Source organism: Corticium candelabrum, chromosome 7 (genome assembly GCF_963422355.1).
Source record: "Corticium candelabrum chromosome 7, ooCorCand1.1, whole genome shotgun sequence".
In the NCBI taxonomy this organism is placed as follows: Eukaryota; Metazoa; Porifera; class Homoscleromorpha; order Homosclerophorida; family Plakinidae; genus Corticium; species Corticium candelabrum.
The window spans coordinates 6,349,196-6,374,900 of NC_085091.1; the positions used below are offsets into that span (position 1 = coordinate 6,349,196).

At 40.1% G+C, this 25,705-nt stretch overlaps 4 protein-coding genes and 1 long non-coding RNA gene across 9 annotated transcripts; 3 read left to right on the forward strand and 2 right to left on the reverse strand.

Annotated features, from left to right (window-relative positions):
* Nucleotides 1–1,812: 1,812 nt before the first annotated feature.
* LOC134182243 (uncharacterized) lies at nt 1,813–5,125 on the forward strand. Of its 5 annotated transcripts, none has more exons than XM_062649629.1 (5): nt 1,813–1,832; nt 2,567–2,646; nt 4,611–4,719; nt 4,776–4,922; nt 4,988–5,125. In XM_062649629.1, the coding sequence occupies exons 3-5, from the start codon at nt 4,627–4,629 to the stop codon at nt 5,075–5,077; spliced, it is 330 nt and encodes a 109-aa protein (XP_062505613.1). In that variant the 5' UTR covers nt 1,813–1,832; nt 2,567–2,646; nt 4,611–4,626; the 3' UTR covers nt 5,078–5,125. The 5 variants fall into 5 exon arrangements, with proteins under 5 accessions (XP_062505613.1, XP_062505612.1, XP_062505611.1 ...); XM_062649628.1 differs by lacking the exon at nt 1,813–1,832 and adding an exon at nt 1,848–1,912; XM_062649627.1 differs by lacking the exon at nt 1,813–1,832 and adding an exon at nt 1,868–1,885.
* Nucleotides 5,062–10,288, reverse strand: LOC134181771 (uncharacterized). Its single transcript, XM_062649037.1, has 5 exons — nt 9,397–10,288; nt 6,506–9,330; nt 6,389–6,449; nt 6,005–6,325; nt 5,062–5,600 (listed from the first exon to the last, which is right to left on the reverse strand). Exons 1-5 carry the CDS (start codon nt 10,286–10,288, stop codon nt 5,287–5,289), a joined length of 4,413 nt encoding a protein of 1,470 aa, XP_062505021.1. The 3' UTR covers nt 5,062–5,286.
* Nucleotides 10,289–10,316: 28 nt separating this feature from the next.
* LOC134181773 (serine/threonine-protein phosphatase 6 regulatory ankyrin repeat subunit B-like) lies at nt 10,317–12,886 on the reverse strand. Its single transcript, XM_062649038.1, has 7 exons — nt 12,442–12,886; nt 11,993–12,111; nt 11,663–11,803; nt 10,937–11,440; nt 10,498–10,831; nt 10,370–10,455; nt 10,317–10,328 (listed from the first exon to the last, which is right to left on the reverse strand). Exons 1-7 carry the CDS (start codon nt 12,884–12,886, stop codon nt 10,317–10,319), a joined length of 1,641 nt encoding a protein of 546 aa, XP_062505022.1.
* A 2,954-nt stretch (nt 12,887–15,840) lies between these two features.
* LOC134182452 (uncharacterized) lies at nt 15,841–16,179 on the forward strand. Its single transcript, XR_009970333.1, has 3 exons — nt 15,841–15,899; nt 15,962–16,034; nt 16,093–16,179. It is a non-coding gene; the product is annotated as an uncharacterized LOC134182452 (long non-coding RNA).
* A 4,348-nt stretch (nt 16,180–20,527) lies between these two features.
* LOC134182451 (myosin-11-like) lies at nt 20,528–25,667 on the forward strand. The gene is made up of 10 exons (XM_062649855.1): nt 20,528–20,560; nt 20,621–20,747; nt 21,711–21,926; nt 21,989–22,074; nt 22,150–22,213; nt 22,268–22,357; nt 23,002–23,081; nt 25,041–25,149; nt 25,206–25,352; nt 25,417–25,667. The coding sequence occupies exons 2-10, from the start codon at nt 20,745–20,747 to the stop codon at nt 25,504–25,506; spliced, it is 885 nt and encodes a 294-aa protein (XP_062505839.1). The 5' UTR covers nt 20,528–20,560; nt 20,621–20,744; the 3' UTR covers nt 25,507–25,667.
* The last annotated feature ends 38 nt before the right edge of the window (nt 25,668–25,705 follow it).

The following is a 25,705-nucleotide window of genomic DNA, read 5'->3' on the forward strand; positions in this document are numbered from 1 at the left end:
AGTTTCAGTCCTACTGATGCCAAGTTTGCTACTGGTTCAGATGATGGGACAGTTGGTGTCTGGGACTTTTTGAGGTCGGATGAAGAAAGAGTTATGAGAGGTGAATGTCTTCTTGTTTGGTGATGTAATTGTTGTGTTGTATTTGGTCTTGTGTTTTCAGGACATGGTTCTGATGTCAAATGTGTAGACTGGCATCCTCAGAGAGGTTTGATTGTGTCTTGTAGTAAGGCCACACAACAACCAGTGAAACTATGGGATCCAAAAACGGGATCTAGTCTCACCACATTGTAAGTTTGGTATAAAAAGAAACTTACGTCAGCATGTGTCTCACTGTGTGTGTGTGTGTGTGTGTGTGTGTGTGTGTGTGTGTGTGTGTGTGTGTGTGTGTGTGTGTGTGTCACTTTTTATATTCTCTTGCAAGTTGATTGTCAATTCAGCATGACGACTAGTCAAACACGTTGAAATATTTTAGGCTTTAGGCTTGTGTTGTGATATCGCATGGTTTTGTGTAAAAAAAACAGTTGGAATAGATAGACTTTCTCTTGTTTCTAAATTGATCCTACAGTAGCAACTACGTACATCTTTACTGCATGAGTGAATGAATACATTTGGTTTGGACATAATATACCATTATCTGTTTGAGGTATCTACTGTCTACAACTACACACAATAGTTAGAGATAACATTTATGCTACAGTAATACATGTATATAGAGTTGTAGAGAAAAACTCGTAGTGCAACGAATTTTGATATTTTTGCAATTTGTAGCGTCTTTGATTGCCATACTCATGATGTTATTTTGTTCTAATTTGACTCGGAACAGACAGAAACATACTGAATCGCAACTATGTTGAGCTCATGTTGCCAGTGGTATGTCTTGAATGATAATTTATGAATTAACTATAAATCACAATATCAGAATTAATTTTATTGCTACTGACATAAGATGTCTGTCTCAAGTGGCGTCAAACTTGAATGGGCAGCATCGATGCACTACTGAAATATCGTTTGCTAGTAAGCTCTGATATCACTCTCATTGCACTTCGATGTTTTTCTTCATGAATTTCCTGTGGGTTTGCCAGTGTTATATTCACATGGTCTTCCATCTCATAGGGAGAGAAACCACTGGCTGCACGTTTGAGCTGAGTGTGATACTTGTATTTGTATATGTTTAGCAATTGTATATATGTTTAGTCTTTGTTGCCAATTGACTTTGTGTTGTGTTTGCAGCTTATTCAACAAATGGCTAACCTAAATACAGAGTACAAGACATTGGAATCTTTGAAACAACAGTTAGAGGATCGACTCTGTGCTTCAGAGCAGCAGATGTCAAAACTAAAGCGAGACATTATGGCCATGAGAGGGCAGTTGTCAAATGCGAGGAAGAGTCAGGAGAAGGCAGAGAAGCAGCTGCGGATTACCAAGACAGCCACACAATCAAACACAGTGTGTACCATGTATTTTGTATAAACCACATTTTACGATGTGAAATTGTGTTTGTCAAGTAGAAATCAATGAGTGATGATCCAGACAAACTGAGGAGAGACTTGAACATTCTGGCTGAAGCTCAATTGAACTCAAAGCGGCTTATAAGGTTTGTAAAGTCTCGTGAACTACACAGTTGTTTACATGAAAGGATAACTCTATATTGTCATGCCGTCATATTTAGCAATCAACAAGATGAATTAGAGTGTAGCAAAGCTGCAAATATTTTGATTGAGCAACGATGTGAGGTTTGTCATCATCTCATTGAATCACTTAATGGTAAATTAATTAGCAGACTCATTACAGGAAATTGTGGCCAGTAAAGAGAGAGAATTAGCCGAGTTTAGGTCAGCTGCTGAACAGCTGATTGCTGATGCTCTAGAAAGATCATCTCAAGAGAGTTTGACAATTTTGTCATGATACGTTTGTATGCCTTTAGATCAGCCAATGTGTTATGCGTTTGTCTGGTCAAATAGCCCGTTAACACAAACACTTGTAAGCGAGCCAGCCTTTGGTTGGAAGTTATGTTTAAACGTAAACGCAGGCTGAGCTGTGCCAAGCTGTTCTGCCTAACTCGGCATTTCTAGTTAGACTAGCCAGGGGCTGACTTGGGTCAGGTGTATCATATAAATGCTATCCATGCTGAGATGAGAGCTGCTAATGCTCAATTAGTCGACTGGTGGTAGATCTACTCCTCATGTACAAATGAGATGTCATCTCATAAACTTCCTTCACATTTCTTGATTTGATGTTGTAAGGCCATAGAGAATAAAATGTGAGCAGCTTGGTCTTTGTCCATTGAGATTGTAAGCTAACATGAACAGGGTTGATCTCAAGGAGATAACACATGCTAACAATATGCCCATCAGAAGGACTGACTTGCTTGTAAAGATTGTGTTATGTAAATGTGGGCTGGCATGCTAGGCAGGCACAGGATTGGGGCAGGATCAGCTCACTATACACACATGTGCTCATGTAAACACAGTATTAGTAGTTGTTATTTGACTGACTGATTTGTATATCATGTGAGTATGTTATTATGATTGCATTTGATGTTGTTTGGTTGTCTTGTCTTGTCTAGGCTACGGTACAGTTGCAAGGAGCTAAACAAAGTTACAAGTTGCAACTCACACACTTAGAATCGGAACTCAATCACTAAAGGTTTGTTCTTAACTCTAATAGCCCATTCAGACTAGCGTTTTGTAACCGTGCACTGCTGACGCAGTTCAGCACAGGTTGGTTTCACCACTTAGTGTGACTGCATTCCAAGTCAAACTAAACTGAACCATGCTGAGCTGGCAAATATCATCTTGTTGTGTCAGCATCATTGGTCTGCTAGTATGAACGCTACCCAACCTTATGCAAAGTTTAGCCCATGCTCAGTAGATTACAAGATAGCATGGTGAGAAGAGGGGGTGATATGACTGAGTCAGTTTGGGGTTCATCGTGCAGTCTTTCCGCTGGACGCTTGCCAAATAGCTAAATGCTACAAATAGATGTCCGTGGCGATGAATGGTAATTCCTCCTTGCCAATTTGGCTAGCTGCTACAGTGTACTGTGTACAAGCACCATCACTACAGCGTGCTGAGAATGGCAATTAGCGAACTGCATTGGAGCTTCAAGGATTAGAAGGCCAATCTATTGCACTTGCTTTTTGTGTTGTGCACATGGAGGGCATTCTTTGCATGCAGCTTCTGTAAGTGTTTAGCTAGAAATGAGCTCAGTGAAGATGACAGTCATGGTTCTGAAGACAACTGCGCAGAAGTAAAACGAAAGCAGATCAATGGTAGAAACCACGATGAAGAGTATGATGATGATGACCTCAGCGATGCTGAACTTTGATAATGCTAAAGATAGAAGGGCCAAAACTTCAAGAATTTGATTTTGACAGAGCTTTTAAAATTTTGGTATAAAAGGCCAAGAAGGATGGTACTGAACACTTGACGTCTGGTTTTCCGACTTATTCATACCAAAGTCGCATTCCTTTGAGCATGACGTGTGTCAGATTAGTAGACTTTTTACATTTGTTGTGACGACCGATAAATGTCGCCTCTTTGTCAGACCAGGTTAGGCTTGAATCATTTTGTTATTTAGATTGTTAGCTGTTTGATGTTTGGGTGATTTTATCTTGGCTCTGAACTAAAGTGCTCGGCTAGAAATGAACAAAGTCTGTTAGACAAGAGGCTATATACATGTATACTAATCAAAATTTTCCAGCAGAAACACTTGTTTATGTGACATTCTGTACGAAAGTGTACACAGTACTTCATTCAGCTGTTGTAATGCAAACTAGAACAACACACGCTGTTTAACAAATAAGCTCATTAATGATCCATAGACAATTACAGCTAAGCATAAGTACGCTTGATGATGCAGAATAACCCGAATACAAGACACCAACAGAAGTGGGCTGGTGCCATTTTCTTCTCTGCATTGTAAATATGCACCAGCTTGGTTTACTGTCTTGTGTCAGCTCGGATCAGCTTGTCTCGGTTGAACAATCATGCAAGTGTGGACTAAACTGGGTCTAGGATACAATTCTATAAAATGAAATGAAATACATAAATAACTGAATTGGGAAATCTGCTTTGCTAAGTGAGACCAATGATGCTTGTTGATCTTCTATAGAGGCTTTGGCCAGACCAATGAAGTTTTTTATGCTCAGATCTTATGACATCAAATTCAGACTACCAAATCAGATAGAAATAATAATAACCACGGGACGTTGTGAGCACAAGCAGTTCTCGATGTGTTCCCTATAAGCATTATTATGATGAGTATTAAACGAATGCCACATACACGTATAGTGAAGAAGACAAACAAAATGCAGATAGATCACATGGTGTTAACGTCTTTGGGTTACAGATGAGTACTGTACTGCAACACAATTTGCATGTACCAAGCCTTTCTACTGCAGGCACATTCTTGTGCATGAGCAAGTCAAATTTGTTTTATTTTGTTCAAGCTCCATCTAGACCAGAATTTGAGCATGAAGAATTGGTCTATGCTGTCACCTGTTGATACCATAGTTATATGATCCTACACATCTATCTGGTTACTACTATAATAAATTATTGAATTCAACTAATATGTAGGTTTAGTGATAATACGGATGTATTATGTAGGCAGTCTCAGACGAGTATGAAAGTGCAATCTTCACTACACAAAACAGAACTAGAGCAGGTCCAGTTGATGGCTCACAATCAAACTAAGAAAGCACAACAAGCTATACAGGTACAGTACAACTTATCTACACTGAATAGGCAGCTATTGTGAATTGTATACATTAGGTGTGTTGTGTGACAGTTGCTAAGCTTGCCAATCAGGCTGAAGTCGATCAGTCATCATATATTGATAATATTGCGAGGTTAACAACCCAGCTGCAGATAGAACGAAATCTGGCATCATCAACTGCACAGAAATATGAGCAATTAAAGGTACCCACTACCTCATTCCAACAAAATTTCCTCTACAGTATATTCCCTGTGCTCTTTTTGATCAGGTGAGTAGTGCAAAACGTTGTAGAGAGTTAGCAGAAGAAGTTACACATCTGAGATCATTACATACATCTAGAGATCAAATTAACCAATGATTCCAAGATTCAATTTAGACAAAGATTGATGGTCGATTTATACAAGTAGTTTTATACAGTAACAATGAAGATTATGCTTGTTCATTAAATGTAGTTTCAAATAGTTAGACTGTGTTTTGACTTACTGTCTGCAGCTTGTGCTGGGCACATGACAGACACAATAATTATTGGTGCTGCTACATGTCCCTAGAACTAGTCAATGTCTCAAACTACTGTGGTGACACCTGCAGCACAATTTCCTCTCCAAACACCTCATTTGCCTGAGATCTTAGTCCCTGTTTGATCAATGCCTGAATCAGAACAGAACGACAAGCTCTAGCACCAACGTTGTCACTCCAATTCTCCAACATGGCTTGAGCTTGCACAAGAGGAAAAGCATGCTCACTCTTTATAGCTGCAATATTTCCTCTAACTTTAAACAATCCCACTGGTTCCAATGTCAAAGCAAACTCTTGCCAGCAGCCTTGTATTTCTTTAGCAAGATGATTTAACTGGACTGATGTCACCTTGTCAGTTTTACAATCTACACCAAAACAATCATATTACAATACTGTAGTAGTTTGCTCTTTTGTATGTTCCTAATAAACCATAACAATCACAATGGTTGCAACAAATGTTAAATAATTCTGTTGATCAACACAAAATCAAGACATGCTACTAGCTTGTATACCAATCTAAGAGTCAAATTGTACCCCAGCAATAACGGACAACCAAAAGAGTGTCAACAACCACTTCAGCAAATGTCACTTTGGTAGCTATACTCATAGCTAGTTCTACAATCAATTATATTGAGATTTAAGTCTCACAAGTTTGGTTTCATGTCTCAGTCTATAACATGGTTAACATTACTACGTAGTAGGTCTCATTTAATCGTCTTAGAACTAATATTTACAAGCAACCCACACAAATATTAGGTATTAGGCTGACCTGGGAGTGGTGCAGGCACGTAAGCTTCTAGCACACAAGCGACATCATTTCTGTATATTGCATTGAGAGCCTTAATCAGCTGTCCGATTGTAGCTTCACTAGGAGGTTTCATTTTGCACCATCGATTTAGCAGGAAAAGAGTAGGGCTCTTACTCTTCTTCCTCACTTTAATTTCATCGAGAGGTCTGACTAGAAGTTCCTTCCACAACCTTCTCCAGTCATCTTCCAAATCATCATCTTTATCTAAAAGTTCAGACACTTCAAAGAAGCACCTTGCAACCGGTTCACCAATAAGGGGCTTCACTGGTGTTGAATAGCTTACTACAGTATGAAAGGAACCTAATTAGTAGTTAGTACATCGTGAAATCTGTAATCATAACATACTAGCAGCTTGTTGTTGTGGCGGCTGTGAAAGATGATGCGGTGGTGACATGACATCAGTTTGCTACATGAAAACACCAGTTCAGATAGAGATTATATTACAATATGGAAGCTACTCACAGAGCACTCAAGTTGTGGATACCAAAGGTAGAGTCTGGTAGGAGGTTGAACTTCTGTTTTTGTCATACGGCTGTACAGTGAATAACGATTACTTTGATATCCATCGAGAGAAATAAAGTCAGCATTAGAAATGCTAGATATTGATGTCGATGCATTCTGTAGAAATCCAAGACGTAACTTGAGCCCAGCCATTCCCTGCTGTTTTGCCTTGTCTACAATGTTCACAATCCACTCACGAACAGCACCACACACTTTGGAGTTGGGAGGTGTGACTGTATCTGACAAGACAGTCATTTGAAAGTTGTATCTGTTGAGAGCAAACTCCAGTCGATGACCAGGGTAGATGTGGAAGTAGCCCACATTGCAGCAAATAACTGCCAAGCGACGAAAACGTTTACACAGAAGAGTCAGTACTCTATAGAATAATGGCTGAGGAATGCGGATGGGAGCAGATGACAAGATGAGAGGTAATGACTTCTGCTCGTCATTCATCTTGTCTGATTCAAGACCAGCTGCATGCTCCAGAAGGCAAGGAACAAAACAAGCTTGACTCTCAAACACATCACGTTTTTCATTGCATGACTGACCTTCTCTTTCTCCTTCCAGGCTTAGAAAATCATTGCAATCGCTTGCTTTGTCCAGATCCTCTTCTTCAATAACTGGATACTCACACAGCAAATCATAGTGGCTCATCAATGACACAATGAGACGTTGAGCAGATCCTCTGGCATCTGATAAAAGATGTCTCACAAGTGACATTGTCATAATGCCTTTCTCTTTGCTGCGTTTTACATCATTCCAGAACATGGGAACATCACTTTTCATGTATATTGTGATCACTTTCTGCAGCTGTGATACAAACCATTCCACATCTAACACGACTTCTTCTTTATCTCCACTCTTCAATGCCTTGGGATGATACATCAACACTGCACGACTACTCAAATACTGCAGCAACACCAACAGCTCTTCTCGATCTTTGATTCCACTAGCTTTCATGGCAAGCTGCAGTAATTCATCAACAGTTGTTGTTCTCTTTGTTGGATCAGAGACTTTCATTTCTCTTACATTTTGTTCGTACTTGAGCCAGCTGATAGGCAATCTGTGATGTTGGGCCACCTTGTGAGCCACTTCCTCTGTTTTCTGACGAAGCAGAGTCACCTGTGGATCTACAACACCACTGTCTGGGTCTGTCAATGTGTTATCCACATAGAAACACATCATATCTTTAGATGCCCATATGATGTGCTCTGCCAACACTGTGCCCTCCAGTTTCTTCCTTATAAATGCATCCTGTTTCTCCACCATCCCTGGCTGCTCCTTTAACTTATCAACATGTGTGCCTACTAGAAACATGACAGGTGATCTGATTCCTACTTTCTCAAATATCATGATACGACGTGACTGATCGCCTTCCATGATATGAACACCTGAAACCCACTCTTCCAATCGATCAAAGTTTGTTTCGTCATCAAATAAAGGAATGTGGACAATTTGTCCATCTTCTGAACGAAACTGAGATGCAGTCTTGCCATCCATTGGCTGACAAGCATCAAACACAACGTACATAAAACCAGCCTTTGACATAAACAAATGATGTGTGACATAGAACACATTCTGACCAGCATAGTCCAACACAGTTAGCACTATTTCTTTCTTTGCCTTTTGACGAGACTTTGGGTCTCTAATATTTTTTGAAATGCTTTCTTGAATGTGTCGAGGTAAAGTAGTTGTGTTCTCAGTAGAGGAATCAGCAACACTGCGAGACAATGTCTTTGCAGTTTGTAAAGGTAAAGCTTCCGGTTGTTTCCTTTGTTTCCTATTGGTTATACTTTGTTGTTGTTTGCCTTGGTAGTTAGATGATCGGACATCAGTTCTCGTTACAGTTGGTTGTGTCTTCTTGTTTGGCAATGTAGGCTCTTTGTTTAAAGCAGCACAATAATCAGTGCTGCTTGAGTCGCAGAATATAGAAGATCCGCTTGTTGATTTACCTTTCTTCTTCAGGCTTTTCTTCTGCTGCTTCTTTTGTTGTTGCTGTCGGCTGTCACAACTAAAAGATGTTACCTGTTTTGCATTTGTTGCAGCCAATAGCTGTTTTCTATCTGCCTTAATCTGATCTGATGATGAACGTTCTTCAGCAACAAAGTCTGTACCACTTGATGGTTTTGCATCTGTGGCTGTTATGTGAGACAAAACGTCTGAGTCTTTAGAAAATGCGGACAAATTCAATGACGTTTGAGATGAGGATGACAAACCTGATGCAACTGATTGTGCAGGAACTGTTAAAGTTGTTGGTTTTCTAAAAGAAACAGGTAACTTTGGTGAACAACCATTAGGTGGTACACGGGGCATCGAAGGTGCAATTCTATGAGAAGAACCAAGAGGAACAGCTGGGATACGTAAATCCTGCTTTGGCGATTTCTTTGTCATGCGAGTGTCTTTGTGTTTTGTTGGATGTTGACTTTCCTTTGACTTGAAATATTGATCTTTTACTTCTGGTTTGTCGAGTGCCTCTGCCACATTGATCACAACATTCTTCTCATATATTTCTGCATAGTCAGCACTTGTGAGAGGTTTGGTCCAGTCACATGCTTCCTTCACAATAATCTGACACTTTGGATCAAACACAACTCCTCTTGTACTCGGCTCATCAGGATTGAACTTCTGGAGAGTGAGAGATTTTGTCAAGCTTGTCTTACCCACACCATCACGTCCAACTACATCAACACGTAGAAACACGTTTACCGCTGACCCCTCACTACAGGATGACAGATAGACACGCAATGCTGTCTCTCCTTGCGACACAATCTCTTCAGGAAATGTTTCTATAAAATAAATAAATAAATTTCAATAGTCAAAGAAGGCTAAAGTTGCATGTTTCATTTACTCACCAGAAGCCTGAATGATTGATGCCATTTTGTCTTTTTTTTGTATTTCCAATCTCTTCAAAACAGATTCTTTACTACTTCGATTTTTACTCATATCAGCGCCATGAGACAAAAGAAGTCTTACTATATCATTTTGTTCACTAACAACAGCTAAATCCAATGCACCTTTTGTGCCCATTATCTTGGGATTAATAGTCGCACCATGTTCTACCAGCAAACGACACAAATCAAAATGTCCCAGCTCTACTGCCAGATGTAGAGGAGGTTCCTTAAGAGTACGACCTTGGGAGCTGTAAGGTACATCTGAATTTACAGATGCTCCATGATCAATCAAATGCTGACAAAAAGTAATATCCTGCTCTTCGACTGCTCTCTGAATAAGTGAGTATCCTGTTGTAGTGTGACAGTTTGCTTCTCTCAGACACAATCTACTCGAAGGGTCTAACGTAGCACTAGCTTTAAAAATATGACGACAAGTATCGATGTCGCCATCTTCATGAGCACTACTAACAATGGCCATAAGCTCTTCTTTATCAATATTCACCTTCTGCAAGTCATCTAATACAGCATCACCCGACTTTTGAAACAAATAGCAGAATGTTTTGGCAAGTCTGTTCTTCAAGGCAACGTGCAGAGCTAAGTTTCCTTCTCTGTCAGCTATATGAGGGTTCACTCCATGTGATATCAACTTACCACACAACTCAACACGTTCAACACGACTCTTACAAGCCAAGTGCAGTAATGTCTCACCAAACACATTCAACATATTGCAGTCAGCATCACTTTTAACTAACACGTCAAATGTTTTCATATGTCCTTTCTGACATGCTAGATGCAGAGGTGTGTCTCCATTGCTATCTACAACATTCAGTCGTGATCCCTTTGCTATGAGCATCTCACAAACCTCAAAACAATCTCTTTTGCTACGAACTGCCCTATGAAGAACAGTTTGATGAAAATTATTTTTAGAAAACACATCAGCATTGCAGTCCAACAGATATTGAACTGTTGATGTTAAATCAGCCTCACATGCCAAGTGTAGTGGTTGGTTGCCATCTTTATCTACTACATCAATCTTGGCATGATGTTTTAGTAAAATAGAACACAATTCAGGACAGTCTTCCAGTCCACCAGCTACTGTATGTAGTGGTGTTTGTCCATCTTCATTCAATTCATTTACATCTGCTCCACAATCTACTAACGACTGGACAGTCTGAATGTGACCTCGTTTGGCTGCTATGTGTAAAGCATGATTACCATCATGTACTTCATAAGATTTCAGTACTGATTCATTTGCAAAATGGAAAGGTTTTTTCTGTTGGTTGTTTAGAGCAGTTAGATCAGCACCATGAGATAACAATAAACCAACAGTTGAAGTATGCCATTGTTTACACGCCAAGTGTAGTGGTTGGTTTCCATCTTTATCCACTGCATCAACCTTGGCATTGTGGTCTAGTAACATAGAACACAATTCAGGACAGTCTTTCTCTCCACCAGCTGCTGTATGTAGTGGTGTTTGTCCATATTCATTCAATTTATTTACATCTGCTCCACAATCCACTAACAGTTGGACAGTCTGAATGTGACCTTTTTCAACTACTGTGTGTACAGCATGATTACCATTGTGTACTCTATAAGATTTCAAAACTGACTCATTTGCCAAATGTAAAGGTTTCCTCTGCCACTTGTTTAGAGCAGTGACGTCAGCCCCATGAGACAACAATACGTGTACAGTTGCAGTATGCCTTCGTTTACATGCCAAGTGTAGTGGTTGGTTTCCATCTTTATCCACTGTATCAACCTTGGCATTATGTTCCAGTAAAATAGAACACAATTCAGGGCAGTCTCTCTCTCCACCAGCTGCTGTATGTAGTGGTGTTTGTCCATATTCATTCAATACATTTACGTCTGCTCCACAATCCACCAACAGCTGGACGGTCTGAATGTGACCTTCTTCAACTGCTATGTGTAAAGCATGATTACTATTGTGTACTTCATAAGATTTCAATACTGACTCATTAGCCATATGTGAAGGTTTTCTCTGTTGCTTGTTTAGAGCAGTCACATCAGCCCCATGAGATAACAATACGCGTACAGTTGCAGTATGCCATTGTTTGCATGCCAAGTGTAGTGGTTGGTTTCCATCTTTATCCACTGCATCAATCTTGGCATCATGTTTCATTAAAATAGAACACAATTCAGGAGAGTCTTTCTCTCCACCAGCTGCTGTATGTAGTGGTGTTTGTCCATCTTCATTCAATTCATTTACGTCTGCTCCACAATCCACCAACAGCTGGACGGTCTGAATGTGACCTTCTTCAACTGCTATGTGTAAAGCATGATTACTATTGTGTACTTCATAAGATTTCAATACTGACTCATTAGCCATATGTGAAGGTTTTCTCTGTTGCTTGTTTAGAGCAGTCACATCAGCCCCATGAGATAACAATAAGCGTACAGTTGCAGTATGCCATTGTTTGCATGCCAAGTGTAGTGGTTGGTTTCCATCTTTATCCACTGCATCAATCTTGGCATCATGTTTCATTAAAATAGAACACAATTCAGGACAGTCTTTCTCTCCACCAGCTGCTGTATGTAGTGGTGTTTGTCCATCTTCATTCAATTCATTTACGTCTGCTCCACAATCCACCAACAGCTGGACGGTCTGAATGTGACCTTCTTCAACTGCTATGTGTAAAGCATGATTACTATTGTGTACTTCATAAGATTTCAATACTGACTCATTAGCCATATGTGAAGGTTTTCTCTGTTGCTTGTTTAGAGCAGTCACATCAGCCCCATGAGATAACAATAAGCGTACAGTTGCAGTATGCCATTGTTTGCATGCCAAGTGTAGTGGTTGGTTTCCATCTTTATCCACTGCATCAATCTTGGCATCATGTTTCATTAAAATAGAACACAATTCAGGACAGTCTTTCTCTCCACCAGCTGCTGTATGTAGTGGTGTTTGTCCATCTTCATTCAATTCATTTACATCTGCTCCACAATCCACTAACAGCTGGACAGTCTGAACGAAACCTTTCCTACCTGCTATGTGTAAAGGGCGGGTACCATGATGATCTGCTACATTTACACTCTCATTTGTTATCAGTGGACGACACACAGAGGGAGAGTCATGTGCAAGCCAAGGAAATCTCTGAGTAGATAACGCTATGAGAAGAGGAGTTTCACCTTTAGTGTTGACAGAAGTAACATCAGCTTTGTGATCAACTAACAGTTGACAGATATTGGCTTGCTGCCAATCAGCAGCGGTATGAAGCGGCGTATGTCCATCAGTGTCTGCCTGATTGACGTTCGCACCACGTGACAGCAAAAACGAACACATATCTGCATTTCTAAAAATGACAGCCCAGTGTAAAGCTGTATGTGTCCACCCTCCTTCCACACCATTCACGTTCTCTCCTTCTTCAACCAGTCGTCGAACCTTCTCCCACTCTTCGTTACACGCAGCTTCAAGGAGATTTTGTGTCATTTCGTTGCATTTGAAGTTTCTCAGAAACTTTCACTAACAACACGATCACAGAACACAATCACTTATTTATCGATTTCTCTCAAACAGCTCATTTCTCAAAAGTGAGCACGCTCCACCCAACGAAACTGACTCCACCCTACCAACCAACAAGAACCAATCACAACCAACCATTTTACTCACGTGACAAATGCTTTTACCTAATTTATGCAGTCTTTTAATATGACAATTTGTCTTTATTTAGGACATTTTAATAACATATTTTTGCAACATTATTTACCTCAACCATCAATGACCATGGCCAGTAAGGCCAGTAATCTTGTTAGAAATGTAAGTTGCTGTGACCTTCTGTCGCGTGCATATTTTGTTACATGTGACGTTGCTAAATATTTTGTCGAAGATTCGGGTATTACAGTAAAAGAATCGTTTTGCAAGTTGCAGTCGTTTTAGAAAAACTGAAATGCTAAGTACATATTTTATTAATTATTGTCTGTAGAAGACTGTTTATTTAAAATATCAAATAACTGCAAATAAATTATTATAATCATCTAATGATTATGTTGTCTTTTGCACTTTAATCAAACAAAATTTACTATTTAAATTTAACAATCTTTAATTTAGACAAGCTCATTATCATAGTACGCGATGTGGAGATGTAAACATAGAGTATCATGTAACATGTAAACTTGTGTGTAAATAAATGTATGCTGACTGGTCAATTGCTTTAGAGATGCCTTGCAGGCTTATTTTCATTTCATTGTGTAAGCATGCACAAAGAATAGCTAGAGAAGAATGTGAATGTACGAGTTGTAGTATGTTGCCTTAGCACTAGATGATATCAACCAGTAAAAAATTAAAATTAGAGCAAAAACAATAATTAAAATTGAAGTTTAACAAAATTGTTTGTAGGATACAATCAACTCTTTGATTTTTAACAAGTCTGCACAACTTACAACTTTAGACTCATACTACACACACACACACACACACACACACACACACACACACACACACACACACACACACACACACACACACACACACACACACACACACACACACACACACACACACACACACACACACACACACACACACACACACACACAAACGGTCTTTTTTAGTGTACACATTTGTTGTTGCTGCGCGCGAGCGACACAACTTCTATTCTGGCGCAGCGAGGCATTATACATGTACCTAAAGAAATGGCGGCAACAACTACAGACGTCTATCCTCTACACCAAACATCTCTACTTCATCGCTCTGCACCTTCAGCGCAGCAGCAGGCACATGTTTCTATGTTGGATGCTGATGAGTCAATGATGTCTGACAACAAACGAACAAGAAAAGTTGTCAACCACAAGACAATAGACTACAACTCATCAGTGAATTGTGGTTTAGAGGTGAACACGTCGTTGGGTTCGTATGGTTTGGATGATGTTTGTGGGTCACGTGATTGCTGTGTAGGATCCTGAGGGATTATAGAGATAGACGAGCGCTGCAGCCGAACAAATGTTATTATGGAGAGGTAGAGTTGTTAGTTTGTAAGCTGGTGTGTGTGTGTGTGTGTGTGTGTGTGTGTGTGTGTGTGTGTGTGTGTGTGTGTGTGTGTGTGTGTGTGTGTGTGTGTGTGTGTGTGTGTGTGTGTGTGTGTGTGTGTGTGTGTGTGTGTGTGTGTGTGTGTGTGTGTGTACTGTGTCTGTGTCTGTGTCTGTGTGTGTCTGTGTCTGTGTCTGTGTGTGTGTGTGTGTGTGTGTGTGTGTGTGTGTGTGTGTGTGTGTGTGTGTGTGTGTGTGTGTGTGTGTGTGTGTGTGTGTGTGTGTGTGTGTGTGTGTGTACTGTGTGTGTCTGTGTCTGTGTCTGTGTGTGTGTGTGTGTGTCTGTGTGTGTGTGTGTGTGTGTGTGTGTGTGTGTGTGTGTGTGTGTGTGTGTGTGTGTGTGTGTGTGTGTAAGAAATCAGAAAGGTTTGTGGTGCAAACAGGAGTAAAGCAGGACTGTGTATTAGCATCCACTCTATTTTGCTCTGTTTGTTGCTGCAATGCTAAATGAAATGAAAAAGCACTGGAAGTGCAAACCCTTTGCTGGTATGCAGTTTGAATGTAATTAGTTGCGTCATGACAGAATTCTATGTACAGGTACATGTATATTCACTGCAGGGCCATGTATGCAACGCTGCTTCCCAGAAGGAAGGGCCACCATTTTTATAAACGCTACTTGTAAACACACCAGTCTAGTTTCTAGTTTATTCAAACATGACAACTCGATCAGTACTGAAGATAGCTTCAAATTGTTAGCTAAACTCTGCAAAGGCATTTGACCCAATCTCTAACTCTAACCCTGACTCTAACCGTTTGTTTCCGGGAGGCTTAGAGTGTCTACTGCTTTGCTCACTAGTGATGGACTGTGTAACAATAAAGCTTACCGCTGATTATTGCTTCCAGAAAACGAAATGCAAAAGATTGTAGCTGAACAACGCGTGATAGCTACAAACACAGTAACCGACAGAGACGATCGAAGCCTACCAACGATCTTCGTTCACCAATGATCTTTGTTCCAACAGCAAGGAGCGACTGATTCTAGCCATGTCAACACGACAGCGATAACGTACTTCACATGCAACAACCGACTACAACACTGGTACGAAACAAGGGAAATGTTACAGTTTACTCAACGACACTTCAGCTACATGTACTAGGCCGTAAATCTTACCACTAACTTCCTCCACAACAGCGACACACACACACACACACACACACACACACACACACACACACACACACACACACACACACACACAAGCTTTCGAAGTGAGCCGACTTGTTTAGGCTCGGTTACAAGTCCTCGTGTGAACGTGCTGTTAGAGTTTTCCATTGTGAGGTTTACATTTCAACATCACTCTTTCTGTTTTAGCTTACAGCTCCTCTACATCTTCTCGATGTTTCGGTGACTGCAGTAACATCAAAGTTTATTCGAACATCAACAAACAAATTTCAGTGTCTCATTTTTTTGTGTAACGGTATGTGCAGCATTTCCATCAGTTTTTATTGATAGTTGATATCTATCTTGTGTTATGATTAGTGGACACCAGAAGGACGGAGACTTATGACTGGAGCCTCAAGTGGAGAGTTCTCTCTTTGGAACTATTCTTTAAGTCTCTTGCTGTTTAATATTCGTGTAGTTTTCTCTATACTCGTAGTCTTCTAATGCAGGCTCATGGCTTTGCTGTGCATGCGATGGTATGGTCTTACATGGACACGTGGCTTGTGACAGTAGATCACAGTGGATTTGTGAAATACTGGCAAATCAATATGAACAATGTGCACATGTTTCAGTCACACAAAGAAGCAGTATGAGAAGTGAGGTACCTATTTGTTATATTTTGTTGTTGTTATTGTTGATGTCTCATGTCACATGTAGTCTATGGGCCAACTTAGGAAAAGTTATGTAAAACAGAGTTATGTTTCCTCCCTTGTCCAACAAAGGTTTATCACCTTAGATCAAATGAAAATATGCAGAGAAACTGAATTCCAAATATTGCAACATGAAAAAAGGTCACAAGTTGTCCAATTTGACGGCAGAAAGTGGCCGGCTTCTACGCATGTGTACTGACTTCGTGACGACACAATATCCGGGTTTTTGGTAACGCGGAAGAGCTGCTGAAGGCAATGGAAAGTGTTTACAAATACTTTGAAGATTGAGGCTTAGCTAGTTTAGATGCAGAATACCTGCAGTACACTTTAGCTGGTTTTACCTTGCCTATGAAGCGCCCTCGCTAGATTTCAGTGTCTGTCTGTGCAATCTGCCAGGTAGGACATGCCCACAAGACCAAGAGTTGATCAAGTTTTCCCTTGTATTGTGGAAGACATTTCTTCACGCAGCAAATGTACATGGTGATTCCAGAATTGCTGGTTTAAACGCGATCGAGCCACGTGACGTGTTCCACCGTCGATTACCAAACGTATACTTCGAAGTTTCATCTGGTTAGAGTTTCTGAGCGAAGATTGGGTCAGTGTGATTCAAGTTCTATGAACCCTGCATTTTGTAGTAGTGTTTACAAGCTCGAACGTAGCAGCACCGTGACGGCAGCAGATCTGTCTAGTGACCAGACCTATGCAGCTCCGCCCAGAAACAGTAGATGTACACCACAGCAGCAACAAGAGGATTTACGGAGAAATGTCTGTTCTGTAAGGCTGTTGACAAAAAGTTAGAAACAATACTGGCAAATGCAGAAAGGTAGAAAAGTTAAGTAGGTGCATGACTAAGGAAGCTGCCAAAGCAATACATAGATCTGCGAAAATTTACAACGACGAGGACATGCTGCTTCTGACTCGTGTCTCTAAAGACTTTGTTGCTTTGGAAATTCAATACCACCGATCCTGCTACTCAGAATATACACATAAAAGAAACTGGCTGCAGCACAGGAAGTTGCATCAGGTGTAGCAGAACAAGGTGACAAGGGCACCATTTATGCATTAACTTTCACTAGTCTTGCTGAGGTAGATGAAGAGCGAATCATCTGTCGACATGATGTAATGAGTCTATCGGGTATGAGGTTGATGTATGAGCATACTTTTGTGGATTTGGATTCTGATATCCAACCTGGTCAGTATCATAGTGAAAGGTTAATGAAAGTGTTGTGTCGAGTACCGTTTTGGTGACCAGTTAGAGTTTGTGAAGTCTAGCCATCAGAAAATCAAGTTTAGTGGCTTTCTTGTGTATGCTTCTGACATCCCCTGTGCTTGCCTTATAGAGTTTTACGGTACGTGTCTTTCTCTAACAGAGGATGAAGACGATTCTTCACTGATATTCATTGGACTGCGCCAAGAGATTCGCAAACAGATGTTGCGGATGCGTTTCACACAGCCGCCTGTCGAAGGAACATCGTGTTAGTATCCCCTCTAATCCATGGCCACCAGGACCACAAGATCTCGAAAACTGGGACGTCGTTCGATCGGTTTCTGCCCTCTTGTTCAACTTTCTTGCCTGGCTTGTTGTAGGTAAGCAGTACTGACTCCGTAGGTTGATGCTTTAATTTAAGGTCCATTTGTTGCCATTTTCTAGATCCTGAAGAGAGTCAAAGGAATTGTCAACTGCTTTCTCTTCTCATCTCACTGTTACTTCACCTTACCATAAACGCTGTATATTGTCCATAGCTCAAGATATTATTTTTTGCTCTACGAATGGAAGAGTTAAGCCACCAAAACACTGTCTTTGCCAGTCACTGTTCATCATTTATCTGGTAGCACTCAGCTTGTACAACTACTAAATCATTTTGGCCATGCTATTAGCGTATCTCAGCTTCAGCGGCTGGAAACAGCTATTGCAGAAAATTAGTTGTCAAGAAAACTCTCAACTCCCTTCAAATATCGTTCCAAATGTCTCAGCCGTGTTTTGTTGGGACAACAATGATATCGTGGAAGATACGCGTACCGGAGCTGAAACCATCCATTGCACCAACAGAATAGTTATACAAAGATCTTCTTGCAATTGCGATGTAGCCGTACCGTTGCTAAAAGGGCCATCAAAGCCTACTAAGGAGTATACACTGCACCCATCACCAGTCGAGCTTGATCACTACAATGTGGGTTGAAGAAAATGTGGTACTTTGAGTGAGATAGACATCGCAGCACTGGAAAGTTCTCAGTGTTTGTCGATGCACATTGCAGAATCGATGCGCTGGACATGACTTGGATTCTTTTGTTGCTGTATCTAGAGATGTCCCTTGTCATTTAGTAGTAGGATATTGTCCTGTAGGAAATTACAATGTTAATGACTTGCTCAGGTACAGCAGACAGCGGACATCTTCCACCAACTCAAGACCAACTGCGTTTGCACGTTACGCGTGCAAATTATCAGACTGCTATTTGGAAGCTCATTGCAACAAACATTGATGCTCCATCACCAGATGGTTTCGGATGGAAGATCATCAGCACAGGAGAAGCTAGAAAATACAAATAGACTGGATGCAACAGCATCCAGCTCCATCAGCCTGCTGAGCTGTGGCTGCAAGGGAAATTGCAGCACCAAGCAATGTTCCTGTGTTTGTCATGGCCTTAGGTGTACGGACTTGTGTCATTGCAATGATACTTGTGAAAATTTAGTGTCAGCACAGGACGTGGTACAAGAGGACGATAACAGCGAACATGACGCTGAAGAGACCAATAATGCTGATCATGATGACTAGCTAGACAAGTGGATTTAGCTAATTATTACAGGGCTTTCAAGATTACCTAATTTCCTATTTGCAAGCTCGTTTAACTTTTGCTTGTTTTTGGTTTTTGTTTGTTTTGCCACTGCTGTGTTGGGTATCTGCTGTCATGAGTAGTGTTGTGCATACGCATAGTATGTATATTGCATGTTCTCCTGGTTCGTTTATTTATCTGTCTGCCTGTCCATCTGTCCGTATCCTCTATATGCTCTATGCACGATACTGCTGTTGTTATGCTATTAATGGTGTTATTATTATGATCAGTAGAAGGAAGGCAAAAATCTGAAATGCTTGGTGTCAGTACGCTGCATTTAGCATTGCCTGTACGTATCTGTTTAGCTAATTATCGGTTTAGGCATTCGCAAAAGTGTTCTACATTGCAAATACTTATTGTAATGTCTATGCATAATTGTGACTTCGGATTAACACCTGAAGACATAGAAAGAAGGAGAATAACCGGTGGTTGCCATGGCAATGATGCTGTGACATGTTTCCCTTTCTATCTCACAAAGAGTCGTGTTGCAAATGTTCCAACTAGCAGATATGAAGTTCTTGCAATATTTCCTAATTTATTAAAGCAAGAAATGTTTGTTGGACTGGGGTAGGAAACGCACTTGAACGCTAGTGGGACTTGGCCCATAGACTAATGGTGTACTACATCTATAAATATTTACAAAATGTACAGCTGACCATTTGAGGAGAGAGTACATTGTAATGTCTGGTTAAATTGGTCAGCAGCATACTTTGTCAATATTTAATTAATTAACAGTTATAGGAATTGGTGGGGAAACTTCTTGCTGATGGTATAATAATTGTGAACTTCATGTGGACAAAACACGCATTTGTTTAGTACATTTACTGACAAAGTATGCGCACAAACATTATAAACTGTTACAAAATACCTAGCACAGTAGAGTAAAGAAATATCACGTTAAAAGATGATGGAAAGGGAGATACCCACAACATTTCTCAGCGTGTAACTCATTTGTTGAGCTCTCTGGCAGATGATGCATGTGCTCATGGATGTACGCCAATGTCTACATGCTCTCCAGAGGTGAATGCACATGTCATAGGAATTAGTTCACCAATGGTGTGTGTGTGTGTGTGTGTGTGTGTGTGTGTGTGTGTGTGTGTGTGTTTGTTTGTTGCTGTGTGCATGTGTTCATCACCCGGCACACACATGATGTGCATCAGCACAGGTGGTTTGACACGTTACAGCAACTTCAATCTGAAGAATGGTAGATATCATATACATACCTTTCTGTTTGAGTCTTGACTATACAGCTTAGTTTGTGTATCATGACATGATGTATGAATTTACTTTCCCTTTCTAACTTTTACTTACTATAGCGTAATCCATATTTACATTCATTTTCAGTCCTACTGATGCCAAGTTTGCTACTGGTTCAGATGATGGGACAGTTGGTGTCTGGGACTTTTTAGGTCGGATGAAGAAAGAGTTATGAGAGGTGAATGTCTTCTTGTTTGGTGATGTGATTGTTGTGTTGTATTTTGTCTTGTGTTTTCAGGACATGGTTCTGATGTCAAATGTGTAGACTGGCATCCTCAGAGAGGTTTGATTGTGTCTTTTAGTAAGGACACACAACAACCAGTGAAACTATGGGATCCGAAAACGGGATCTAGTCTCACCACATGGTAAGTTTGGTACAAAAAGAAACTTATGTCAGTGTGTGTCACTGTGTGTGTGTGTGTGTGTGTGTGTGTGTGTGTGTGTGTGTGTGTGTGTGTGTGTGTGTGTGTGTGTGTGTCACTTTTTATATTCTCTTGCAAGTAAGTTGATTGTCAATTCAGCACGACGACTAGTCAAACACATTGAAATATTTTAGGCTTTGGGCTTGTGTTGTGATATCGCATGGTTTTGTGTAAAAAAAAACAGTTGGAATAGATAGACTTTCTCTTGTTTCTAAATTTATCCTACAGTAGCAACTACGTACATCTTTACTGCTTGAGTGAATGAATACATTTGGTTTGGATATAATATACCATTATCTGTTTGAGGTATCTACAGTACTGTCTACAACTACACACAATGTTTAGAGATAACATTTATGCTACAGTAATATATAGAGTTGTAGAGTAAAACTTGTAGTGCAACGAATTTTGATATTTGTGCAATTTTTATCTTCTCTGATTGCCATACTCATGATGTTATTTTGTTCTAATTTGACTCGTAACAGACAGAAAGAATACTGAATCACAACTATGTTTAGCTTATATTGCAGTGGTTGTATGTCTTGAATGATAATTTATGAATTAACAATAAATCACAATATCAGAATTAAGTTTATTGCTACACTGTACTGACATAAGATATTTGTCTCAAGTGGCGTCAAACTTGAATGGGCAGCATTGATGTACTACTGAATTATCGTTTGCTAGTAAGCTCTGATATCACTCTCATTGCACTTCGATGTTTTTCTCCATGAATTTCCTGTGGGGTTGCCAGTGTTATATTCACATGGTCTTCCATCTCATAGAGAGAGAAACCACTGGCTGCATGGTTGAGCCGAGTGTGATGCTTGTATTTGTATATGTTTAGCAATTGTATTTCTATATGTTTAGTCTTTGTTGCCAATTGACTTTGTGTTGTGTTTGCAGCTTATTCAACAAATGGCTAACCTAAATACAGAGTACAAGACATTGGAATCTTTGAAACAACAATTAGAGGATCGACTTTCTACTTCAGAGCAGCAGATGTCAAAACTAAAGCGAGACGTTATGGCCATGAGAGGGCAGTTGTCAAATGCGAGGAAGAGTCAGGAGAAGGCAGAGAAGCAGCTGCGGATTACCAAGACAGCCAAACAATCAAACACAGTATGTACCATGTATTATGTATAAACCACATTTTACGATGTGAAATTGTGTTTGTCAAGTAGAAATCAATGAGTGCTGATCCAGACAAACTGAGGAGAGACTTGAACGTTCTGGCTGAAGCTCAATTCAACTCAAAGCGGCTTATAAGGTTTGTAAAGTCTCGTGAACTACACAGTTGTTTACATGGAAGGATAACTCTATATTGTCATGTCGTCATATTTAGCAACCAACAAGATGAATTAGAGCGTAGCAAAGCTGCAAATGTTTTGGCTGAGCAACGATGTGAGGTTTGTCATCATCTCATTGAATCACTTAATGGTAAATTAACAGACTCATTACAGGAACTTGTGGCCAGTAAAGAGAGAGAATTAGCCGAGTTTAGGTCAGCTGCTGAGCAGCTGGTTGCCGATGCTCTAGAAAGATCATCTCAAGTGTGTTTGACAATTTTATCATGATACGTTTGTATGCTTTTAGATCAGCCAATGTGTTATGTGTTTGTCTTGTCAAATTGCCCGTTTACACGAGCACTTGTAAGCGAGCCAGCCTTTGGTTGGAAGTTATGTTTAAACTTAAATGCAGGCTGAGCTGTGCCAAGCTATGCTGCCTGACTTGGCATTTCTCAGTCAGGCCAGCCAGGGGCTGGCTTGGGTCAGTTGTATCGTATAAATCTCAAATATCCATGCTGATATGAGAGCTGCTCATGCTCAGTTTGTCGACTGGTAGTAGACCTACGCCTCATGTAAATAAGATGTCATCTTGTAAACTTCCTGCACATTTCTTGATTTGATGTTGTATAGCTATGGAGCTAACATGAACGGGGTTGATCTCAAGTAGATAACACATGCTAACGACATGCTCATCAGAAGGACTGACTTGCTTGTAAAGATTGTGTTGGGTAAATGTGGGCTGGCATGCTAGGCAGGCACAGGATTGGTGCAGGATCAGCTCACTATGCACACATGTGCTCATGTAAACACAGTATTAGTAGTTGTTATTTGACTGACTGATTTGTACATCATGTGAGTATGTTATTATGATTGCATTTGATGTTGTTTGGTTGTTTTGTCTTGTCTAGGCTACGGTACAGTTGCAAGAAGCTAAACAAAGTTACAAGTTGCAACTCACACGCCTAGAATTGGAACTCAATCACGAAAGGTTTGTTCTTTAACTCTAATAGCCCAGTTGGACTAGCGTTTTGTGACCGTGCTGGCACAGTTTAGCACAGTTTAGTTTCACCACTTAGTGTGACTGCATTCCAAGTCAAACCAAACCGAACCATGCTGAGCCTGGCAAATATCATCTTGTTGTGTCAGCATGATTGGTCTATTAGTATGAACGCTACCGAACCTTATGCAGAGCTCAGCCCATGCTCAATAGATTACAAGAGAGCATGGTGAGAAGAGGGGGTGATATGTCTGAGTCAGTTTGTGGTTTATCATGCAGTCTTTCCGCTGGACACTTGCCGGATAGCTAAATGCTACAAATAGATGTCCCTGGCGATGAATGTTAATTCCTCCTTGCCAATTTGACTAGCTGTTACGGTGCACTGTGTACAAGCACCATCATACAGTGCCCTGAGAATGGCAATTAGCAAACTGCATTGGAGCTTCAAGGATTAGAAGTCCGATCTATTGCACTTGCTCTTTGTGTTGTGCACATGGAGGGTATTCTTTGCATGCAGCTTCCATAAGTGTTTAGCTGGAAATGAGCTCAGTGAAGATGACAGCCATGGTTCTGAAGACAACTGTGCAGAAGTAAACGTATGCATATCAATGGTAGAAACCACGATGAAGAGTATGATGATGATGATGACCTCAGTGATGCTGAACTTTGATAACGCTAAACATAGAAGGGCCAAAACTTCAACAATTTGATTTTGACAGTTTGTAAGTGTTGTTATAGAAGGCCAAGAAGGATGGCACTCAACACTTGACGTGGTTTTTGGACGTAATCCTACAAAGTCACGTTCCTTTGAGCATATCTTGTGTCAGATTAGTATACTTTTTACATTTGCTGTGACAATTGATAAATGTTGCCTCTCTCTCAGACCAGGTTAGGCTTGAATTAATTTGTCATTTAGATTGTTAGCTGTTTGATGCATGGGTGATTTTATCTTGACTCTGAACTAAAGTGCTTGCCTAGAAATGAACAAACTTTGTTAGGCATGACGCTATATACATGTATACTAATCAAAATGATTTTTCAGCAGAAACACTTGTTTATGTGGCATTCTGTACGAAAGTGTACACAGCACTTCATTCAACTGTTGTAATGCAAACCAGAACAACACACACTGTTTAACAAACAAGCTCTTTAATGATCCATAGACAATTACAGCTTAGCATAAGTACACTTGATGATGCAGAATAACCCGAATACAAGATACCAACAGAAGTAGGCTTGTGTCATTTCCTTCCTTGCAGTGTAAATATGCGCCAGCTTGGTTTACTGTCTTGGGTTAGCTGTGATTAGCTTGACTCTGTTGTATAACCATGTAAGTGTGGACTAAACTGGGTATAAGATACAATTCTATAAAATGAAAATGAGATACATAAATAACTGAATTAGGAAATCTGCTTTGCTAAGTGAGACCAATGATGCTTGTTGATCTTCTTTAGAGGCTTTGGCCAGACCAATTAAATTTTTATGCTCAGATCTTATGACATTGAATTCAGACTACCAAATCAGATAGAAATATTAATAACCATGGGACATTGTGAGCATGAGCAGTTCTCGATGTGTTCCCTACAAGCATTATTATGATGAGTATTAAACGAATGCCACATACATGTATAGTGAAGAAGACAAGAAAAAGGCAGATAGATCACATGGTGTGAGCACCTTTGGGTTACAGATGAGTACTGTAATGCAACACAGTTTGCATATACCAAGCCTTTCTACTGCAGGCACATTCTTGTGCATGAGCAAGTCATATTTGTTTTATTTTGTTCAAGCTCCATCAAGACCAGAATTTGAGCATGAAGAATTGGTCAATGCTGTCACCTGTTGATACCATAGTTGTATGATGCTACACATTTATCTGGTTACTACTATAATAAATTATTGAATTTGACTAATATGTAGGTTTAGTGATAATACGGATGTATTATGTAGGCAGTCTCAGATGAGTATGAAACTGCAATCTTCACTACATAAAACAGAACTAGAGCAGGTCCGGTTGATGGCTCACAATCAAACTAAGAAAGCACAACAAGCTATGCAGGTACAGTACAACTTATCTACACTGAATAGGCAGCTATTGTGAATTGTATACATTAGGTGTGTCGTCTGACAGTTGCTAAGCTTGCCAATCAGGCTGAAGTCGATCAGTCATCATCTACTGATAATGTGGCGAGGTTGACAACCCAGCTGCAGATAGAACGAAATCTGGCATCATCAACTGCACAAAAATATGAGCAATTAAAGGTACCCACTACCTCATTCCAACAAAATTTCCTCTACAATATATTCCCTGTGCTCTTTTGATCAGGTGAGTAGTGCAAAACGTTGTAGAGAGTTAGCAGCAGAAGTTACACATTTGAGATCGTTACATACATCTAGAGATCAAATTAACCAATGATTCCAAGATTTAGTTTAGACAAAGACTGATGGTCGATTTATACAAATAGTTTTATACAGTAACAATGAAGATTATGCTTGTTTGTTAAATCTAATTTTAGATATTTAGACTGTGTTTTGACTTACTGTCTGCAGCTTGTGCTGTAGATAGTAGCTCTTGCTGTGCACATGACAGACACAATAATTATTGGTACTGCTAG